The 20,571-nt window shown below is 47.6% G+C and overlaps 1 protein-coding gene across 6 annotated transcripts in view; it reads right to left on the bottom strand.

The window, feature by feature from the left end:
* ARHGAP22 (Rho GTPase activating protein 22) overlaps positions 1-20,571 on the bottom strand; it is a 168,540-nt gene that overhangs the window by 92,685 nt on the left and 55,284 nt on the right. For all 6 annotated transcript variants that reach the window (XM_047702658.1, XM_047702653.1, XM_047702655.1 and 3 more), the window contains one exon: positions 19,186-19,385. In XM_047702658.1, the coding sequence (XP_047558614.1) occupies positions 19,186-19,385 (200 nt within the window). The remainder of the gene's footprint in view (positions 1-19,185; positions 19,386-20,571) is intronic.

A 20,571-nucleotide genomic window follows, 5' to 3' on the forward strand; every position in this document is an offset into this window, starting at 1 on the left:
TTACCCTAAAGATACAAATGTAGTGATCCGTAGGGGCACGTGCACCCGAATGTTTATAGCAGCAATGTCTACAATAGCCAAACTATGGAAAGAACCTAGATGTCCATCAACAGACGAATGGATAAAGAAGATGTGGTATATATACACAATGGAATACTATGCAGCCATCAAAAGAAATGAAATCTTGCCATTTGCGACGACGTGGATGGAACTAGAGGGTATCATGCTTAGCGAGATAAGTCAATCGGAGAAAGACAACTATCATATGATCTCCCTGATATGAGGGATAGGAGATGCAACATGGGGGGTTAAGGGGGTAGGAGAAGAGTAAATGAAACAAGATGGAATAGGGAGGGAGACAAACCATAAGTGACTCTTAATCTCACAAAACAAACTGAGGGTTGATGGGGGGAGGGGGGTTGGGAGGGGGGTGGGATTATGGACACTGGGGAGGGTATGTGCTATGGTGAGTGCTGTGAAGTGTGTAAACCTGGTGATTCACAGACCTGTACCCCTGGGGATAAAAATATATTATATGTTTATAAAAAATAAAATTAATAAAAAAAATGTAAAAAAAATAAATAAAAATAGGCAAAGAGTTGAACTGGTACTTTACCATAGAAGATAGGGTGGCAGATTAGCTTATGAAAAGATCCTCCACATCCCTGGGCATTCTCATACACTTTTGATCCGATACTGATTTGATAAAGCCTTTTTGAAAGCAATATCGTAATTTCTAAAATAATGTTAAAATAAGAACACCCCTTCAACCTAGTGTTGAATTTTGAGAATCTGTTCCAAGGAAAGATAAATGCATAAGGATACATGTATGTTGTCCACGGTAGCATTATTTTCCTAACAGAAAAAGTGGAAAACAACTTACTTGTCCATCAATGAGGGAGTGGTTCAATTATTTTGGGTACAGCCAGAATGAGGTAAATACAAAAGGCTTCTAAGTGGAATTATTAAGCAAAAAAAAAAAAAAAAAAAGAGTGCTAGAAAATAACTGTAGTAGGTTTCCTTCCCAACTGCTGTTACTCACCTCTCTCCAGAGCCCACAAGGTACTGAACATACAAAGAGGGCCCTGACAGTTTGCACTTTGGGACGGAGTGGTGAGGCTTCTTTATGGTTTGCCTGGAAGCATCAGCATCAAAATAAGGAAATTTAATAATAATTTTAAAAAGGCAGATCATTCACAGGGCACTGCCCACACTCCATGGCTTGTCGCCATCTTCCCACTGGCACTCCCCGACAGAAGGCCTCTCCACTTAACATGTCAAGGGTCAGGCAAGGATGCCCAGCATGACCTCAGCAGGAATGTCCAGCTGTCATTCTCAGGAAAAGGACAGTGATCTTCCCTTCCTCGTCCTTTCTGCAAACATTAGAGCAGCAGGTCTCTCAACTTTCGTCGGACTCAAATCTGGTGGCGGCTACTCTCCAAGCCCTCTGACGGGAGTGCACCAGCCTCTGTCCAAACTCCCCATGCTCCCCAACCCCTCCCTGCCCCCAGGCTGCTGCAGCTCTCTGGGCAAAATGAGCATCAGGGCAACAGCTCCCAGGGTACCTGATGGTCTGGTGGCCTGAGCTTGTTCCGGGGGACAGTAAGGCAAACAGTAGCAACCGTGACCAAGATTTCTGTCTCTCTCCATTTAGCTGTCTCACGCTCAGGACGTGCCCACGTAGTAAGAAGGCAAGCAATGATGACATTTTCAGTTTGGGGGGGGGTGGCACAGTCAAGGACACTGCTCAGGTGTGTGCTGCAGAGAGATCTGGTTTTAGTCCTGATCCCACTGCTAATCAACAGGAAGCCTGTAAACAAGTTTGCTTCACCCAGCTTCAGTTTCCCTCTCTGTTCAATGGGGTTCTCGGGGAACCAAATGGGACAGAGTGAACAGAGGGCCTGGAGTGGGGTGGGCTGCGGCAGACAGCCAGGACGGCAGCATGGTAGAGGCATCTTAGCGAGAGCTTAATGACTAGGGCTCTGGCACAGACAGGTGAGCCTCAGTTTCCTCCTCTGTGATGGGCTGTATTTTAAAGATTTCACTAGCTAACGTCTGGACTTCTCTGAGTTCAGAGCCTGTCCAAAGTAAGTGCTGTTGTGATTTGTGAATTATTTCATAGCCAAGGAGTAGAGTCTGCTTATGACCACTTTTCAGGAGTTAGAATATATATAAACACTTAAAAATAATTTTAGGGGTTTATAACTATTGTGACATCGTCACTTCAGTGGAACTTGTGCCACTCCTGGGCTGAGCCCTGGGTTTCTTACCTGTAAAAATGAGGGTATTAACCTCTGTCCTTTGCTGCCTGAGCTAGTGCTTTGTAAGCACTTAAGGCTGAATGAACAGGCATATTGTCATGATTATTATTATAAAGACTATTTTGGCCATTATACTATTTTTTTCTGGGAACAACCCTTCCCGCGATAATAACCATTGCTTATGCCCCCAAAATAAGGTCTGATGTAGATTCAGGAGTTCCAGGATGGTGCCAGCGAGTTCCTCCTTCACAGTTTGTGATGACAGCCCCTGGGGACCTCCTGCAGGGTCTGGGATGCCTGCACTCCTACCACTGGCCTGAGTTTTGGGGTTCGTGGTAGTCCTGAGAACTTCATACGCTAATTGAGCTCTCTCTCCAGCCTGATCAAAGGCTGGCTCTCTGGAAAGTCTTCATTTTTCACCCTGTCTAGAGAGAGACTGTCTGAAGAACCAACTTCTGAAATGCTCCTTAGCAAGGATGTGATAAGATTTTCCACCGGCAGCGTCTTGGAAAATGGTAGACACATTTCAAAAAGCAATCACTCAAGGTTCCTTATCTCCTGTAATTCTGATTGTAGCCTCAGATCAATCTTAAAAAGCCTTAGCCTCTGACACTCAACCAGGAACTGAACCACTCCGAATTTTAAACAACAGAGATCAGAACGAAGTTCAGTGCCAAGCAGGGAACATCCTCCCTTTCCTTATCACACAAGCCTGTAACCATGGCTATTACTGTCCAAAATGCAGATATTAAGAAATGCAACCTAAAGTTGGAGACAGATTGCTTCTTGGCTGGGGCACTTTCCCTCCCTAGGGGTTAGAGATGAGTCACTTGCTTAGCCGATGTCTTTGCTAAGGACTTGCTCCTGAAGCTTCCCCCAGAAGATTCCAGAGTGTTGCTGCATTTGGTGGGCTCCACCTGCCCCCACACCCTGCTTTAGCCAGTCTCCCCGGGGAGCCTGTCAGTAAGTGTACCCTGAGGGACAGCACTGCATCCTCCAGCGGGAAGAAGGTGCTTGGGGGCTGAGCACCAGCTCCCTGCACCTTCCTAGTTGACCGAAGTCCCTGAATCCCTTACCTGTGGGGCTGCCCAGCCCAAGGCCTAAGCCCATGAAGATGGATCCAGATGGGATCTAAGGGTGAGCCTTGTGCCTGGGGCAGACTTGCAGCTGTAAGCATGGGGTCTGGGCGGAAACCCTAGGAATGCTTTGGCCTCATAGCTAACAGCAATCCCAAACCCCAAGGAAGTATCCTTTGTGTGTGGGGGTCAGGGGCGGTTGGGGGTGGTGGGTCCTCTTCCTGAGGTCCTGGTTTTCCTACTGTTAGTTAGTTCTGTGTCACTCCAGGTTCCTGGTCTACACTCCAGCCCAGATCATGTATCCCTGACCTGCACTGAGTCATTTCTGGGGCTATCCTTTTAGAAGCCCCCATCTCCCTGGATCCCTAAGTCTTGTAGCAGGTGGTGGGGTTGAGGTTGTGCCCCAGATCCTCAGCTAACACCTTGCTCCACTCAGGGCCCTTGTCATCACTGTGGGGATCCTAAAGCCCGTGACCAAGTTCCTGGGAATGAAATGCGATGCCATGTTGGAAGGTGTCTGTGCAAAGCCAGTGCTCATGAGATTCAGCATCCTGGCCTTGCTGGGTCAGACCCACAGTGCCTTGGATGTTGAGTAGTCTTTTAGGGATACGAGAGAATTAATGTTTGTGACCAGTGGACTAGAATGCTTATACAGGGGCTTTCCAGAACCTTCTAGTGGTGACGAAGCTCTGGTCAGTGGAACTGGGCGGGAGTGACCTCCAGCTTTCTCTCCTTCCCGCCCTGCTAGGTGAGCCTTGGAGGTCTTGAGAGACAGACGAGTTTGCCACCTGGTCCACAGCGAAAGAAAAATGTTTTATTGTATTTAGGTGCTGGGATTTCAGGACCAATGAGCATTGTTTATTGTAACTAATTAGAAGTTATTTTGAGAAATTAAATTTAGGTAATTTTATGCCAAACTGCTCACTTGGTCACACACACAAAAAGGTTTAGAAGCATGGTACTATTTAAAAAGTGTATTTTTATGAAAGTAAAACTGTTTAATTCATAAAGATTATTCTCCTGCTCCTCTGATTGGATGTTGGGAGGGAAAGGTAATGAGAGGTGCAGACCATCTACTTGTGATGTGGTCTCAGGAAGTGTGGGGGAGCTGCCTCACTCTGGTGCTCAGAAGCACTGGGTGGGACCTGGAAGAAGGTCTGGGTTCTGGCCTTGAGCTGTGATGGCCATGTAGTAGCCCCTTCCTGCCTGACTTGTTTGGACTGGAGCACTGGCAGGAAGCAGCAAGGCTGTAGATCCCTGTGAGGGGGGGGGGGGGGGTCATGCCCCCCCCACCGCCGCCCAGTTCCTGGCAAATGCCCAGCCTGTGTAGGATCTCCCCTGGATAGAACATGAAAATTACCCCTCTTTCTCTTTGGCTCACTGGACCCCATGGTAGGCCTGGTTTTCCAGGTGGAGGGGTTAAGGGAGAAACAGAGAAGTCCGATATGTCGGGAGCCCAGGGCACTTGCTGTCACAGCAGAGGGCCAAGGCATTCATACAGGAACCAGCCACCAGCTGCACGAGCTCTGAGTTTCCTAAGGGGAGGAAGGGGGTTCTCCACTGGTCACCCATCTCTTTCCAGTGTTTTGTCCAACCCAGGACTTGGGTGGGTGTTGGTGTAGATTTCTGTCCCACCTCAGTGCTCACCCTGCTCTTAGCTCTTTGGAGCCTGCCTGGCAGGTTTGAAAAAGCCTCTGCTCTTCCCTCAGAACTGGAAGCCTGGTGGTTGGAGGGGTGGGGACACAGGGCCTCTCTACAGCCCAGGTCTACGGCATTGAACCCTAAGCATGCTCTTCCGTGCAGTTGTCCCTGCCAGGTTTCCAGCCTTCCATCCCCATGATAAACAGGCCGTCCCAGAGGCTGACCCTCCCTGCTCAGCCTGGTCCATGCTTCAAAGCACGCTTCCTCAGGAGTTTGTTTCTGCTGGGAAATGGCACTATTGGTGAGTGCTGAGGCTGGATCCAGGGGCCCGTCTTGAATGGGAGGGCCACTCCCTTGGCTGGACACGGTTTGGTTCTAACTGCTCTCGAGGCCCTGCAGCTAGTGCTGTGCTCAGGGGGACATGGTGTCTCTGCGAGCAGCCACTGTCCTGTGCAGTTGGAAGCAGCTTAGTCTGAGAAACATGGCAGAGAATCCTGTGCACGGACTTGTGCCCAGCAGCCCTGCGGAGGTGACCGCCGCCCAAGGGTCCAGGCTGTGTTTGCTGAGAAAGACATACCTCGTCCTGATCTTCTCAAAAGCTACTGTTCAGAATGTCATTCTCAATGGGGAAAACCCTAGAGATTTCCCCCTATGGTCAGGAGCATGACAGGGATGTCCTCTCTCCCCGCTGTTGTTCAACATAGTACTAGAAGTCCCAGCCTCAGCAATCAGACAACAAAAACAAATAAAGGGCATTCAAGTTGGCAAAGAAGTCAAACTCTCTCTCTCAGATGACATGATACTTTATGTGGAAAGCCCAAAAGGATCCACCCCCAAATTGCTAGAACTCATACAGGAATTCAGCAACATGGCAGGATACAAATTTAAATGCACAGAAATCAGTTGTATTTCTAAACACTAACAATGAGACAGAAGAAAGAGAAATTAAGGAACTGATCCCATTTACAATTGCACCAAAACCATGAGATACTGAGGATTAAACCTAACCAAAGAGGTAAAGGATCTGTACTCTGAAAACTACAGAACACTCATGAAAGAAAGTGAGGAAGACACAAAGAAATGGGAAAACATTCCAAGCTCATAGACTGGAAGAACAACTAGTGTTAATGCTACCCAGTGTTATGCTACTCAGAGCAATCTACACATTCAATGCAATTCCTATCAAAATACCACCAACTTTTTTCACAGAGCTGGAACAAATAATCCTAAAATTTATGTGGAAAAAGAAAAGACACCGAATAGGCAAAGGAATGCTGAAAAAGAAAACCAAAGCTGGTGGCATCACAATTCTGGACTTTAAGCTCTATTACAAAGCTGTCATCATCAAGATAGTATGGTACTGGTACAAAAACAGACACATAGATCAATGGAACAGAATAGAGAACCCAGAAATGGACCCTCAACTCTATGGTCAACTAATCTTTGACAAAGCAGGAAAGAATGTCCAATGGAAAAAGCAGAGTTTCTTTAACAAATGGTGTTGGGAAAATTGGACAGCCACCTGCAGAAGAATGAAACTGGACCATTCTCTTACACCATACACAAAGAAACTCAAAAGTGTTGAAAGACCTAAATGTGAGACAGGAAACCATCAAAATCCTAGAGGAGAACACAGGCAGCAACCTCTGTGGTCTCGGCCGCAGCAATTTCTCTCTAGACACGTCTCCAGTGGCAAGGGAAACAAGAGCAAAAATTGAGCTATTGGGGCTTCATCAAGATAAAAATCTTTTATACAGCAAAGAAAACGGTCAACAAAACCAAAAGGCAACCTACGGAACAGGAGAAGATATTTACAAATATCTAATCTGATAAAGGGCTAGTATCTAAGATCTATAAAGAACTTATCAAACTCAACACCCAAAAACCAAAAAAATTCCAGTCCAGAAATGGGCAGAAGACATGAACAGACATTTCTCCAAAGAAGACATCCAAATGCACAATAGACACATGAAAAAATGTGCCACATCAACTGACATCAGGGAAATACAAATCAAAACCGCAATGAAATACCACCTCACGCCCATCAGAATAGCTAAAATTAACAAGTCAGGAAATAAGAGATGTTGATGAGGATGCAGAGAAAGGGGAACCCTCTTACACTGTTGGTAGGAATGAAAGCTGGTCAGCCACTCTGGAAAACAGCATGGAGGTTCCTTAAGAAGCTAAAAATAAAACTAACCTATGACCCAGCAATTGCACTACTATGATACAGATGTAGTGATCTGAAGAGGCACCTGAACCCCAATGTTTATAGCAGCAATGTCCACAAGAGCCAAACTATGGAAAGAGCCCAGATGTCCATTGATGGATGAATGGAAAATTAGATGTGGTATATATATATACAATGGAATACTACTCAACCATCAGAAAGGATGAAATCTTACATTGATGTGGATGGAACTGGAGGGTTTTATGCTGAGCAGAATAAGTCAATCAGAGAATAACAATTATCTTATGGCTTCATTTGTATGAGGAGCATAAGAAACAGTGAAGAGGATCATAAGGGAAGGGAGGGAAAGATGGAATGGGAAGAAATCAGAGAGGGAGACAAACCATGAGAGACTCTGAACTATGGGAAAGAAACTGAAGGTTGCTGGAGGGGAGGGGATGGGAAGATGGGGTAACTGGGTGATGACCATTAAGAAGGGCACGTTATGTGATGAGCACTGGGTGTTATATGCAACTGATGAGTTACTGAACGCTACATCTGAAATGAATGGTATACTTTATGTTGGCTAATTGAATTTAAATAAAAAAGAAAAGAAAAGGAAAAGAAAAGCTGCTGGTCATTCTGGGAATGCTTCCTTCATCCTCAGGGACCCCCAGCAAGGAAGCAGTCCTACACAGACCCTCCCAATCTACCCCATTTTTCTCAGCAGTCTACTAATGTTTAAGAAGCTAGAATGCCCCAAGTATAATTAAAACTAAGTTATTCTGGTCTAAACAATGAAAAAAAATATTTTTGATGCTGCCTCAATGTTGTTTGATTTGTTTTTCTGCCTAGTAATAGACAAAACTAGCAATTTACCAATCAGTCTTGCAGCTATTACTGAAAATTAACCGGGTTCAATTGAAAGCCAAAGGATTGATGATAAGTGGGAGACACTTAAGTCCTGGAGGCTAATATCCATGGTGACTTAAATGAGCAGACCCTAAGAGAAGCTCATTACATTTGCATCAACAATCAGGCCACATCCAAGGAAACACAGACGTCATCTGGAGAAGGCGAAGATCTGTTTTGCAGGCAGGGACACTCTGGGTGCAAAAGAATTTGGAGGCAGCCAGACATTTGTCTCTTGCTGTTTATGTATCTTTGGGTGTGTCCTCAGGTCTTTTAGTATCTTGGTTTTCTTTTCCCAGAACAGTGGCAAATATATATAGCCCTATAATGATTAGTAGTAGGTACCCACAGGTTTCGCTGGTCTCCTTATTCTGGGGGCCCGCTTCAAAAACCACTGCTGTACAGGGCAAGATATGCTTTAAAACAGACATTTTGGGATGATTCCTTCAATCTTATATTTTTCCTTCCCATGCCAGATGCAGAAAAAAAAGTGTTTGAACTAAATATTGTTTAAAAACAAGTTAGCTGCTGTTACCAATTTGAATTTACGAAATACGTTTCTAGTTGATTTAAAATAACTGACTAGAATTTTCCTTTTGATCTGTTTAACAGTGGGGAGTTATATTTCTCAAACAGCTTCAAAAATACAAAGACTCCTTTTTAAAAAAGCCACAAATTCTGATGTTTGATCCTAAGTAAATGACTTTCTCTTTCTATAAGACTCCAGTGAGTAATTCTTTGTGAAAGAAGCATTCCAAGTTGTCCCTAAGGACATTTGACCCAAGAAAACATTTATTGTTTAGTTCTTCTTCTCCAGCACTAAATGGGAATGTTACCATCAGTCCCCAGTTAGCTCACGGAAGCCTTGAACGCCCCATGGACACCTGCTCAGGAGCTCTCGTGTTAACCTGAGGCAGTGAGCTGGGCTTTCATGGCATTTCAGCGCCTTTCCATCACACTCGTGGGTTCCTTCTGAGCACGGCGAGATCACTGGGATTCACTGTGGCAAGATCTATGGTAGCATGGGGAAGTCATTAGTCACTTGCTCTTCTGTGCATAGAGATTTGCAGGTGGAAGGTAGGAAGCAGGAAGAGAAGTGAGGCTCTCTGGAAGTTCTCAGGAAGTCAGCAGCAAGTTCACTGAGCCAAAGGTGACCAGTTGGAGACACCAGCTGCAAAGGTCCCATGGGATTAAGGTCTGTATCCATCAGCACTCTTGCCTCCAACTGTGTCTCCATGAAGACGTTGGCCAGGGCCACAGTTAGAGTCCTTTACCAAATGGCCACCCAAGACCAAGAGTGGTGCCAACAGCAGGAACTCTGGGTCAGACACTTGGAGCTTGGCTGCTTCTTCAGCCTTGTGTTCTACTCATCTGGGATGGAACTTCTGCAAACCACTATGGTTTGGCTGACTTTCACTGTTGTGCCTCCATTCCTCTTTGCCTCTGACCTTTTGGCTTTGAGAGTTGAAAGGGCACTTGGAGATCATCTCTGGCCAACTTCCCACTCGTTGACCAACTCTCTTCAAAGCCAAGTGGTGGTCTGGCCTCAGCTTGCCCAGCACCAGGGACCAGAGCTCAGCCCTGACCAGCAGACCACTCCACTAGCAGAGGGTTCTTTCCATATGGGGGGTACATGGTGGTCTTTGTCCTGGCTATGGCTTCTGGAGGTTCACTGAATATAGTCTTGTTCACATGAAGTGCCCGGCCCGAACTAGTGCCCTTCCCAGGATTTGTCTTCTCCAGATGATTTATTCAGATTATCCCTCATGTGGAGGGGCATCCAGATCCTTCCCCATCCTGGCTGTCCTGCTGCGCTGAAAGTGTGGTGCCTTGAGGGGCTGTCATGTGGCAGTTGTGACCTGGTCTGCCCATGGCAGAGCTTAATGGGTTTTCCCGCTCCTTGTTCTAATTTCTGTGCCTCTCAATACAACCCATGGTTCCCAGTTCTTCTGGCAACCATAGCTCACTATTAGTCTGTATTGAGCTTCGAAGGTAATTTAAACTCTTAACTCTGCCTCATGCAGCCTGTTCTTAATCTAGGTCTCTCTAATCTGAGAAATCAAGTGATCTTTTGAACTAAAGAGAGGACTTCATATTTTATCTTAACAATTTCCCATGAAACCAGCCCGGCAAAGTTATCTTGCATCTCAGTGCTGTTTTCCACCATTGTGGCACCTCCCACCTCTGCAAACTCAAGGGGTATGTCTTTGGTTTGTCAGTGTCATCAAAAACACGCCTCAGCATAATGACGAAGACAGTGGATTCTGCAGTCAGATTGTGTGGTTTAGATCTTGGTGCTGTGCTGTCTAGCTTTATGCGATCTTAGGCAAGTCACTTCACTTCTCCGTGTCTCAGTTTCCTTCTCTGGGAAGTGGGGATAAGGATCATTCCTCATTGTTTCAGTCAATTATTGCTACAGAGCAAACCATCCCCAAAATTAAGGGGCTTAAAAAACTGACATTTTTTAAAAAATTATTATTTCTTATGATTCTGTGGCCTGGAATGCTTGGTAGTGGCCTGGCAGTCCGGCTCCCTGGCACAGTCCACAGCCACTCCCTCAGCTACCTGCAGTTGGTGGCTGGGATGGGCTGGAAGGTTCCACAGAGGCCTGACTCGTCTGTCTGAGCCATGGGGTTTCCATCCTCCGTGCATTTCCTCACCATTGTGTGGCCCACTCAAGCAGCTTCCCAGCTTCCCAGAGCAAAAGCGGAAACTGCCTGGAGCCTCGGGGGCCAAACCTGGAATTTGCCCAGCATTACTCAGTCTCATGAGGGATGGGGGGGGTAAGCAGATTCCAGTTCCTGTTGGGAGATGCAGTGGCTCTCAGGGAGCATGGGAATGGGTGGTGGCCCTCTTTGGAGTCGATCTCATCACATACCTTGTACAGTTGCTATGAGCATGACAGCAAGGAAGGTCTTAGAACCATACCTGGTTCATAAGGCATATAAATGTTTACTTTTATATAGATTCAAAACCAGAAGGTAAGAGTCAAGATCAGGGCTGTGAGCCAAGTCATGGGACTCTTCTTCCTTGACTGAGCTGGGTGGCTTGCTAAGCCTTCACTGGGTACAGGTCCACCCAGAAGAGAAGACCACTGCTGGGGGTTGCGTACAGGTTAAATCTCAGTCTCGGGGCAGCCCTATAAGGTAGACGTGGCTATTCTCATCTCACACCGAGGAATGAGGGACAGAGGCTCAGAGAGGGAATTCTCTTCTCTGGTTACTCACTAGAAGAAAGCAGTGAAGCCAAACTCCAAAAATCTGTCCATTTGCATCATGTGGGATTCTGTAAAATGGCTCGCTGGGGTCCAGACACCAGGTACCCATCGCAGTCCTGACACCCACTGGCCTGGACTCCTAATTGAAGAAGGCAGTGTGGGCCACGGGCAAGCTTGCTCTTGGGGAGCCTTGCTGATTCGGGTGGTCCTCACTCTCTGAATCTGTCCACAGCTTTTCACACTTCATTTTAGAAGCCTCCTCAATGCTTCTGTTTTAGATCCTACTTGAAGGACTGGAAAAATCTCATCGCTCAGAGGTTGAGCAGCACTGACACCACAGTTTCCATTGTCCGACCCTTAGTGCAGCCAAGACCCAGAACACCACCAAGTGGGAGCAAGGATGGTCTCAGTCATCTCCCCACATCTGCAGCTAGTGGCTGGTATAAATGGGATTTCAACCCAGGCTCTCTGATTCCCAACATGGAAAGTTAGAGTACACAAGCTTCCACTAGACTGTTCAGAGCATCATTTTCTCCATCTGTATGATGGAAATGAATTGTACCCACCCTGGTAAGGTTGCTGAGAGGCTTGAAGGAAATCATGAATGTTTATTCAACAAGTGTTCACTGAGCTTCTACTTTGTGTCAGGCACTCTTTTGGACACCGAGGACCAGATCAAAACAAAACAGACACTATCCTGACCTTGATGAGCTTACATTCTAATAGGGGAAGGCAGTCCTATAAGCTCCTTGCCAACCGTCAGGCATTTTCCAAAAACAATGAAATATTTTCCTACTGAGGATCCAACAAAAGGCTGGTGCAGAATTCACTCATTCATTCAATCCAATCCTTCCTCCCTCCCTCCCTCCCTCCCTCTCTTCCTCCTTTCCTTCTTTTATTCATTTAAGCATCACATATTACCAAGCATCCATTATGTGCTTGGACCTGGGATGGATGGTGGGAAAAGAGAAGGATGAGATCAACAGAGGCCTCACCCCCCCACCCTGAATGAAGTTGCGAGTTCAGAATGGAGAACAGACATTCAGCTGAGCAAGTGTCATAAAACAGCAGCAATGCACCCACAGCAATCATCCTCATCCCCATCTTTGGCTGAGCTGAGAACAGCTGACAACCTATGAAGGATACTCCGTTAGTGTGCACCAAACCAACTCCAGCTCAGTCGGAGTTACAAGGTCTAGACGTGAAGGAGTGTTTGACGCACAGGCTGCCCCGTGACTTGCTGTGACCACAGGATGGGCTGTGACCAGCCTGATAGCGGTTTGATTATGACCCCAGACAGGGCTGTGATGAGGGCCATGCCATGGTGGGTAGAGTCTGACATAGGCAATGCTGAGAGGTTCTTCGGGCAGACATTAAGCAGCCCGGCAAAGAGCTGCTCCCTAGCCGACCCGCTGTGCATTTATGACTTAGGCGCTACGGTAGCCTACCCGTTAACCTAGGCTGATGCCAGCCCCCCACTTGCCTCATCTGAAAAATCCAGGCACCTTCTCCAGGGTCAAGGACCCAGGGACCGGCTCATGACGGTGCCGATTTCCCTGGGATGTACATGTTTGGTACACAGTGGCAGAGGGTAGGGATGACCGGATGCAGGCGGGCACATTCTCTGTGACCTTCAGGCTCTAGGGTCAGATGGCCTCTCCTTGCTCCCCAGAGGTTTCTTCTTTAAGATTTCTGGCTTCTGACTGTCCTGGGTTAATGTTCCCTCCTAGAAGTACATCTGCTTTCCCATCCATTTTGTCTTTCCTTCTCCCAATTCCAAGCTTTTATTTGAAATTAAATCAAACTTTAAATCAATCTCCTCTCCCAAGGCTGAGCTTTCCATCACTTGCACTTCTGGGGGAAAAAAAAAAAAAACAACCAAACCCAGCCTGTTCTCCAGGTGATTTTTAAAAAGCCTGCAGCTACATCAGCCGCCCAGGGCATAGATTGGAAACTCTTCCACCAGAGGCTGTGGGTGCCACCTGCCACGCTTTCTCCTTGCAGCCGCCAAGCCTCCGCACCCCCTTGCTCCAGGCACCATGGTTTTCTGCACCACGCTGGAGGTCAGGATGAGTGCTGCCTCTAAATGGTCTTTCTGCCTCTAGCTTGGTCCCCTCCCAACCTTGCCTGTGCAGGGTTGGATGACTTCCCTCTCAGAGCTCTGAGGGCCAAATCTGAGCCCCCAAACCTTCAGAGCCCCCTAACGCCATTGGCAGAATAAGGACCCAGGCTCCTGGACGTGGCACTCAAGCCCCTCCACATCCAGCTTCTGGTATCCTGTCCATGGCTTGTGTTCCTGTCAATATAATGAGCCTCACACTTGGTCTTCACAGACTCTGGGCTCCCTCCTTGGGCATGAGCTGCCAGACACAGAGGCCCCCCAGGTTCACTTTAAATGCATTTTCTGAGCACCTCCAATGTGCCAGGGCCAGCTCTGTGAGGCCAGGTGGGCTCGGCAGCTCTGTCTAAAAGAGGGAGCCCTTTGGTCCCTTGGCTTATCCCCCTTCTGGGGCTGTGTCCTTGCCACATTCCCTCTCTGGCTTGGGTTTTTCGATTTTTTCTTTTCTTGTTTAAATTAAAAATATCTTAAGATACGGATTTATCTTATTTATTTATTTTTTTAAAGATCTTACTTGTTTGTTTCTTTAACAGAGAGAGACACAGCGAGAGAAGGAACACAAGCAGGCAGAGTGGGAGAGGGAGAAGCAGACTTCCTGCCGAGCTGGGAGCCCCATAGGGGGCTCCATCCCAGGATCCTGGGATCATGACCTGAGCCGAATGCAGACACTTAACGGCTGAGCCACCCAGGTGCCCCTAAGATATGCATTTAAATGAATATAGTCTCACTGTAAGAAATGAAAAGAATACAGATAAGTCTCAGGTGTCTAGGTCACCACCTCACTCTCCATGCCCTCCCTGTAGCTCGTATTCTGAAAACTCCCCAAATAAATTATTTCAGTTTTATTTCACTCACTTTTCCAGTTAAGGTCATATCTCAACACAACTGAGCAATCACACAGCGCCACAAGGCAGGGTGGATGACAGTAACTCTTTCCCCTTCTACAGGGTCTGGATCTCAGCCACAGAGAGGAAGGGCGGACAGGCTTGACACGAGGCTGTTCAGGAGATCACTGATCTTGTTGCTTTTTAAGCCAAACTTCCACCACTTCTCCTGTTTTGGGCTCCTGTTTTGCCCTCATTTCCGGAGATAACGGGTCTTGCCAATTCCTGAGCCTGCGGTGGGAAGTGAGGGGTGCTGCTTTGCGAACCAGACAGATTTTTGTGCTCTCCTAGTGCTGGCTTGGAATTGAGCTCTCTGGGGTCTGCTGAGTCAGCTACCTCTTGCCCATCTGTTTTCTAGCCTCCAGAATGCTGGGGCGGTGGCTGTCTCTTGTCCCTTCCACCTAGCCCTGTTCACACCTGCCAGCGCTCTTTACTAGAGTTGTGGGATTTTAAAAAGTCTCTTTAACTAGAAGTTTGCATTCAACTTTTGATTTCTTAATTAATTTTGGAGGTATTATGAAGTGTGTGTTTTTAAAAATTTATTTCAGAGAGGGAGAGAAAACATGCGCACACATGGGAGGGCAGAGAGAGGGAGAGAGGATCTCAAGCAGACTCCCCTCTGAGCACAGAGCCCAAAGCAGGGCTCGATCTCATGACCCTGAGATCATGACTTGAGTCAAAATCAAGAGTTGGATGCTTAACTATCTGAGCCACCCAGGCACCCCATGAAGTATATATTTTATTTCCACATGTCTAGAACTTCTCTCTCTCACACACACACCCTCATCACTATCATTTTGCTTTTAATTTAGAAATCTTTCTTTCGCACTATAGTCAGTGAATATGTCTCTATAATTTCACTTTTTGAAAAAAATGGAAAACAATGAGTATTTTTTCTTTGTTTATATATCCTTCAAGGCTAAGAGCATGAATGTTTGCAGCTGCTCTATTTTCTTGTTATTGTGTTATTATGTTATTGTGTTATTATGAAATATTTCTCTTTGTTCCCTTTTGTTCTTATCACCTTGAATTCTGTTATTTCTGATATTGATGTTGCTAAATCTGTTCTCTTCTTGCTTGCATTTGCTGCCTTATCCTTTCTCCATTGGTTTTTTTTTTTTAAGATTTTATTTATTTATTTGACAGACAGAGATCACAGTAGGTGGAGAGGCAGGCAGAGAGAGAGAGAGGAGGAAGCAGGCTCCCCGCTGAGCAGAGAGCCCGATGCGGGGCTCGATCCCAGGACCCTGGGATCATGACCTGAGCCGAAGGCAGAGGCTTTAACCCACTGAGCCGCCCAGGCGCCCCCATTGTTTTGTTTTTTAACCTTTCTGTTTTTTGTTCTTTTTTAAAGCCAATCTTCCACTGTCTTTTAAGATGCATATTTAAGATGCATATTTATTTAAATATGCATTTTAAGATGCATATTTATTTAAATATGCATTTTAAGATGCATATTTAAGGTGCATATGACTAAGTCCCAAGTGTTATGATGACAGCAATGGGAGTACATATTCCCTGCTATCACATTTGCTTATTTTTCTCTTTTCTACTTACCTTTCCTTCTTGTTTTTTTTTCTTCCTCCCATTTTCTGTCCACTTGTTGAACTGGCCACATTTAATTTGTTGCATTCTTTTCCCATCTTATGTTTTGATGGTATACTTTTCATTTCTATCTATTCCATTTCTGTTCTAAACCAAGAGACCCACAAGTGCAGGACCCAGATGTCAGATCGCTAGACTAAAAGGGAGTCCTCAAACTGCAGAAATGCACCAGGCTGCTCAACAAAGAGTGTGGCCGAGGTTCCATGGCTTAAGAAACATTTCCAGCCGAAGCGAAAACCACGAAGATGCAAAAACCTGGAATCTTCTCTTAGGGAAACCACAGGTCTGTCTGCTGACGGGCACTGGGAGAAGCAGTAGGGACAGGGGCACACTTCTAGGTTCTGTTCCAAAATGTCTGACTTTGTATGGCTGCTTTGCTTCCATCTCTAATTTTCCCATCTCCACACTTGTATGTCCTTGGCTGGCCCTCCTGCTAGTGAGAAGGGGAGAGGGGAGGTGATAGGGCTTTGATAGAGAATAAGAATATCCAAGAGTTATCCTCAGGTGTTACGTGCTCTGGGCAGCATCAAGGGGAGCTGGATGCCCCTGCTCTCCATAATTCCGTCTGCTAGACAGATGACAGGCTGTCTGTCAGGAGGGCGCTTACTGCCTGGGCCTTTCTGTCACTGTAAACAGTGAGCAGGGCACATTTTTCCAGGAACCAGATATTGAGAATTAGTCCATTACATGTCGTTCATGCAATTAAGGGGAAATGTGTGGGCTATTTTGCCAGCAGCCATGTGGGTTTCAGATCATACTGTAGAAGCTAAATGAGTCCAATTTAACCAATGGTCTCCTTGAGATGGGGAATTGTGCAACAGGGCTGCCATCAGGCTTTGTGGGGGAGGGGGAATTATGGGAAGGACTCATGTCCCAGGAGGATTTGGGAGTGTCAGCCAGGCCCAGAGAGACTAAAACAGGGGCGCTGGGCGTGACACTGGCATCTGTTGGGAGACACTGCGTCCTTTTGGAAATGAAGAGCTCCTTGGCAATGAATGCCCTGGTTTAGTTTGGATTGGGCCCCATGCTCCCTCTGTGCCCAGGCTGATGACTGGGGATGTGGACGCCACCATTTTGTTAGCTGTCTCCACCAGAAGCCACTGAAGTCTAGAAAAGATGGCAGGTGAGGGAGAGGAGTGTCCAACTTAGGAAATCCAGGAGACACAGCTTCCTTGTGGAGCTGTAGCTGATGGGTGAGGGCCACCTCAGGCTCGCCATGCGGAATGTGCAGGGAAGCCTGTGGCAGGGGTCCACACGTGGCCTGGGCCAATTCCGTGTGTTTCTTTTGTCCACTGGGCTTGCCCGGCGTCAACACACAGTTCTCCCAGGAGATGGTGCCATGGGCTGGGCCAGGACAGGATGACAGTAGGGGCCACAAATAGGGCCCCAAGAGAGTTGGGGATCCTGGCAACTCTCCCAGTCATCAGAGTAACATGTCACTAACAGGTCAGCCAGAAAAGCTAGGAGATCATTGAAGGGCCAAGGCTGGTCTTCAACATAAGAATTAAAGGCCAGAAGGAAAATGGTGGTGGGCAAGCCAGAAGTATGGTGCCCAATCTGGGGAGTGGGCTCAGCGGTAGGGCTGGGGAGGTGGGGAGAAAGACAAAGGCAGGGCTGAGGAAGCATGAGGGCACATACTCATGTACTAGGACTTGCAATCAGATATGTATATGTTCTACAATCTGACCCTTAGCACATTTCTGTGACATAGGGAATAATGTGGGAATAATGTCTCCATTTAGCAGGGATAAAACCAAAAATAAAACAAAAGTAAGCAACTTGTCAGAAGTCATAAAGCTATCGTGCCAGACCTAATTCAGATCAAATGCAGACCTGCCTGACTCCAAAGTTTCTATTTCTTCTACTTGACCTCTCTGGGGTCATTGACCTTTTTTAGGAAACCGGGGAGACTGAACAAGATCAGGGATTCCTAAGATTTAGTTCAGATCCAGCTTCATGATTTGTGTCCTACCCACTTCTCCTCTGTACTAGTGTTCATGGAAAAGTTTCCCTTTACCAAGATCACACTTGTTATTTATTTATTTTTGATTGTGGTTAAAATCTACATAACATAGAACTTACTGTTTTAGCCGTTTTTAAGTGTATAATCCAGGGGCACTAAGTATCATCACATTGCTGTGCAAAACTTTTTGACTTTTTAAAATTAATTAATTAATTAATTTTAGAGAGCAAGAGGCAGAGAGCTTGCAAGCATGGCGGGGGGCAGAAGGAGAGAAAGAATCTTGAAGCAGATTCCCTGCTGAACGTGAAGCCTGACATGGGGCTTGATCCCATGGCCTTGAGATCATGACCTGACCTGAGATCAAGAGCCAGACACTTACCCGGCTGAGCTACCCAGGTACCCCAACGCTTTTTGATTTTAGCTTAGATATATTTCATAAGGGAAAACATGATATCACTGTCATGGACCAGTAGCACTTTCCACAAACAGAAGTTAACCGTTAGAATAATAGTGAAGACAGAACATTATGCACTATTGCCCTTGAAGGTTTGGAAGCAAGGCCCGTTCCTTCCCACCTGTGTCTCCAGTTTTTAAGGGAGGATCCCAAATGCCAGAGACAGTTAAACAGATCCTAGCACCCAAATGATGCTTCCCCTTGATATACTCAGAGAAACTGAAAGAGGGGTGGGAAGGTCATCTATCTTCCTACTGTGATGGCCACGTGATTCCAGGCTGTGCCAGGTCCCTCCTCCCACTTGCCCATCACTGAGCACCCTCTCTGGCCCCCAGACCCCAGCTCCACACTGCGAGGCCTGCCAAGAAGTGCACAGATTCCCACCCACCTGACCCCAGACCAGGTGAACCTCCCAGTAGTGGGCAGAACACAGAAGCAGCCATGGAGGGGCAGAGGCATGGGGAACAGGGGTTCCACTGTGAGCCAGATTTCAGCTGGAGGTTGGATTTGTCTTGGGTACCCATGTCCTTGGACAGTGGGAGTAGCAGGAATGTTACCAAGAGGCTGAAAAGAACCCAGGGAGGACTAGTTTCCCTCAGCTGTGCAGAGATGCGGGCTATCAGCATTCTAAGGAGATGTGTTCATTACTCAAGCTGTGCCTTTGTTTTAGTAAAACGAGCCAGGAAACCCAGAACATGGGGACTGGGAATCAAAACCACGTTGGAAACCCGGGGGAGGGGCCACCCTTTGTGAAGTCAGTGGGTTGGGGGCTTGAGGAGTGGAGGTTCAGACAGGAGGGTCTCTCTGCCTTCCGCCCTCTCCTGGGCATGGTTAACCTGGGCCCTGCCACGATGCGCCGGGACACGAGGTGTGGGCTTCTCACCTGGGGCTTGGTCTCGTCTTTGTCCTTGTAGTAGAAAAGCTGATCCCCACGTAGCACGAACCAGCGCTGCTGCCAGTTCTTCATGATGCTCCTCTGCCTCTTCAGCCAGCCCTCCTTGAGCACGGGGCCCAGTCTGCGGGGGCAGGGCAGCCGCCCTGGGCTGCGGCTCTGTTCCCCCATCACCAGGCTTTTGGAGCGGGCTGGAAGCCAAAACACACAGAGTGAGCGTGAAGGACACGTGCCTGTGGCCAGTGCCTGCCCCTGTCCTGGCATCCCTGCTCCCCTATGACCAGGGCATGGGAGCCTAGGCCGGCAGGACAGGAACGTGCTTGGCATACCCGGCCCCCGTCGGTTCAAAGGGGCACGGGCTGGAACAGCTCACAGCAGCACAGCCTAGGCTTATCCACCGGGGCGAGGGGCACAGCCTGCCTGCCTAGGTGGCTTCTGCTGTGTCTCTAGCTTCCTAGGTTCTTCACCACCCAGGTTTGTTCATCCATCCATGCACCGTGCACGTGCGCCCACCTCTATCCCCTCACTCTCTAATGCACGCATCTATCCATGACTCCACCCATCCATCCAGCCATCCTCTTCCCGTGCGTTCAATGGTTCATCCGTGTAATCATTTAGCAGCAATTTACTGAGTACGTGTATGTGTTAGCACCGTCCTAGGTGCGAGGGATAAAGCAGTAAAATAAGGAACAGATGAAAATCTGGGTCCTCCTGGAGCTCACATTCCGCCAGGGCTTCTGTCACTCAGACGCTGGCCCCATCAGTCCCCCTCCCTGGTTTCTGCATGGCACCCCTTCTCTGGAGGCATCGGATTTGAACACCATTGCCCAGAACCCCCAAAGCTACCCTGTTGTTTCGCTGGGATCATCTCGGCAGACTGGGCCTAGACAGCAAGGCCTCTGATTCAGTGGCTGGTTGTAACGTGTTAGTGGCTCCCTGGCCGGGCAGAGGGGTGTGTCTCTGACCTCAGCATCTCAGAGTGCCCAAGAGCCCTCCGGCCCGGCAAGCTTCTTCTGCTCCCAGCTTGACACCACTGACCGGCACTCTGCTGAGACTGGTACTGCCCTTCGCGGTAATGACTGGGCCCCTACTGACCCTCCTCTACCCCATCACCTTCTCCTCTCTCCTCTGTCTCAGGAATGGCTCCTCTCCCCTCTCCACCCAGTATCAAGCGTATTGTGGCAGCGGTCTCCAGGAGAGGCCATCCTGCACTTACGAAGGACAGTTCTAAATGTAATTTCACTTGTTCTTAGACCACGGATCCTAACTTCTGGCTAGAATGCACGTTCCCTGAGACCCACAGTTCTGGCATTGTACCTGTGATTCTGTGTGTATGTGCATGTGCGTAAAGTCCTCCCATCACACTAGTGGCCACAG

This window comes from Lutra lutra, chromosome 14 (assembly GCF_902655055.1).
Source record: "Lutra lutra chromosome 14, mLutLut1.2, whole genome shotgun sequence".
Lineage (NCBI taxonomy): Eukaryota > Metazoa > Chordata > Mammalia > Carnivora > Mustelidae > Lutra > Lutra lutra.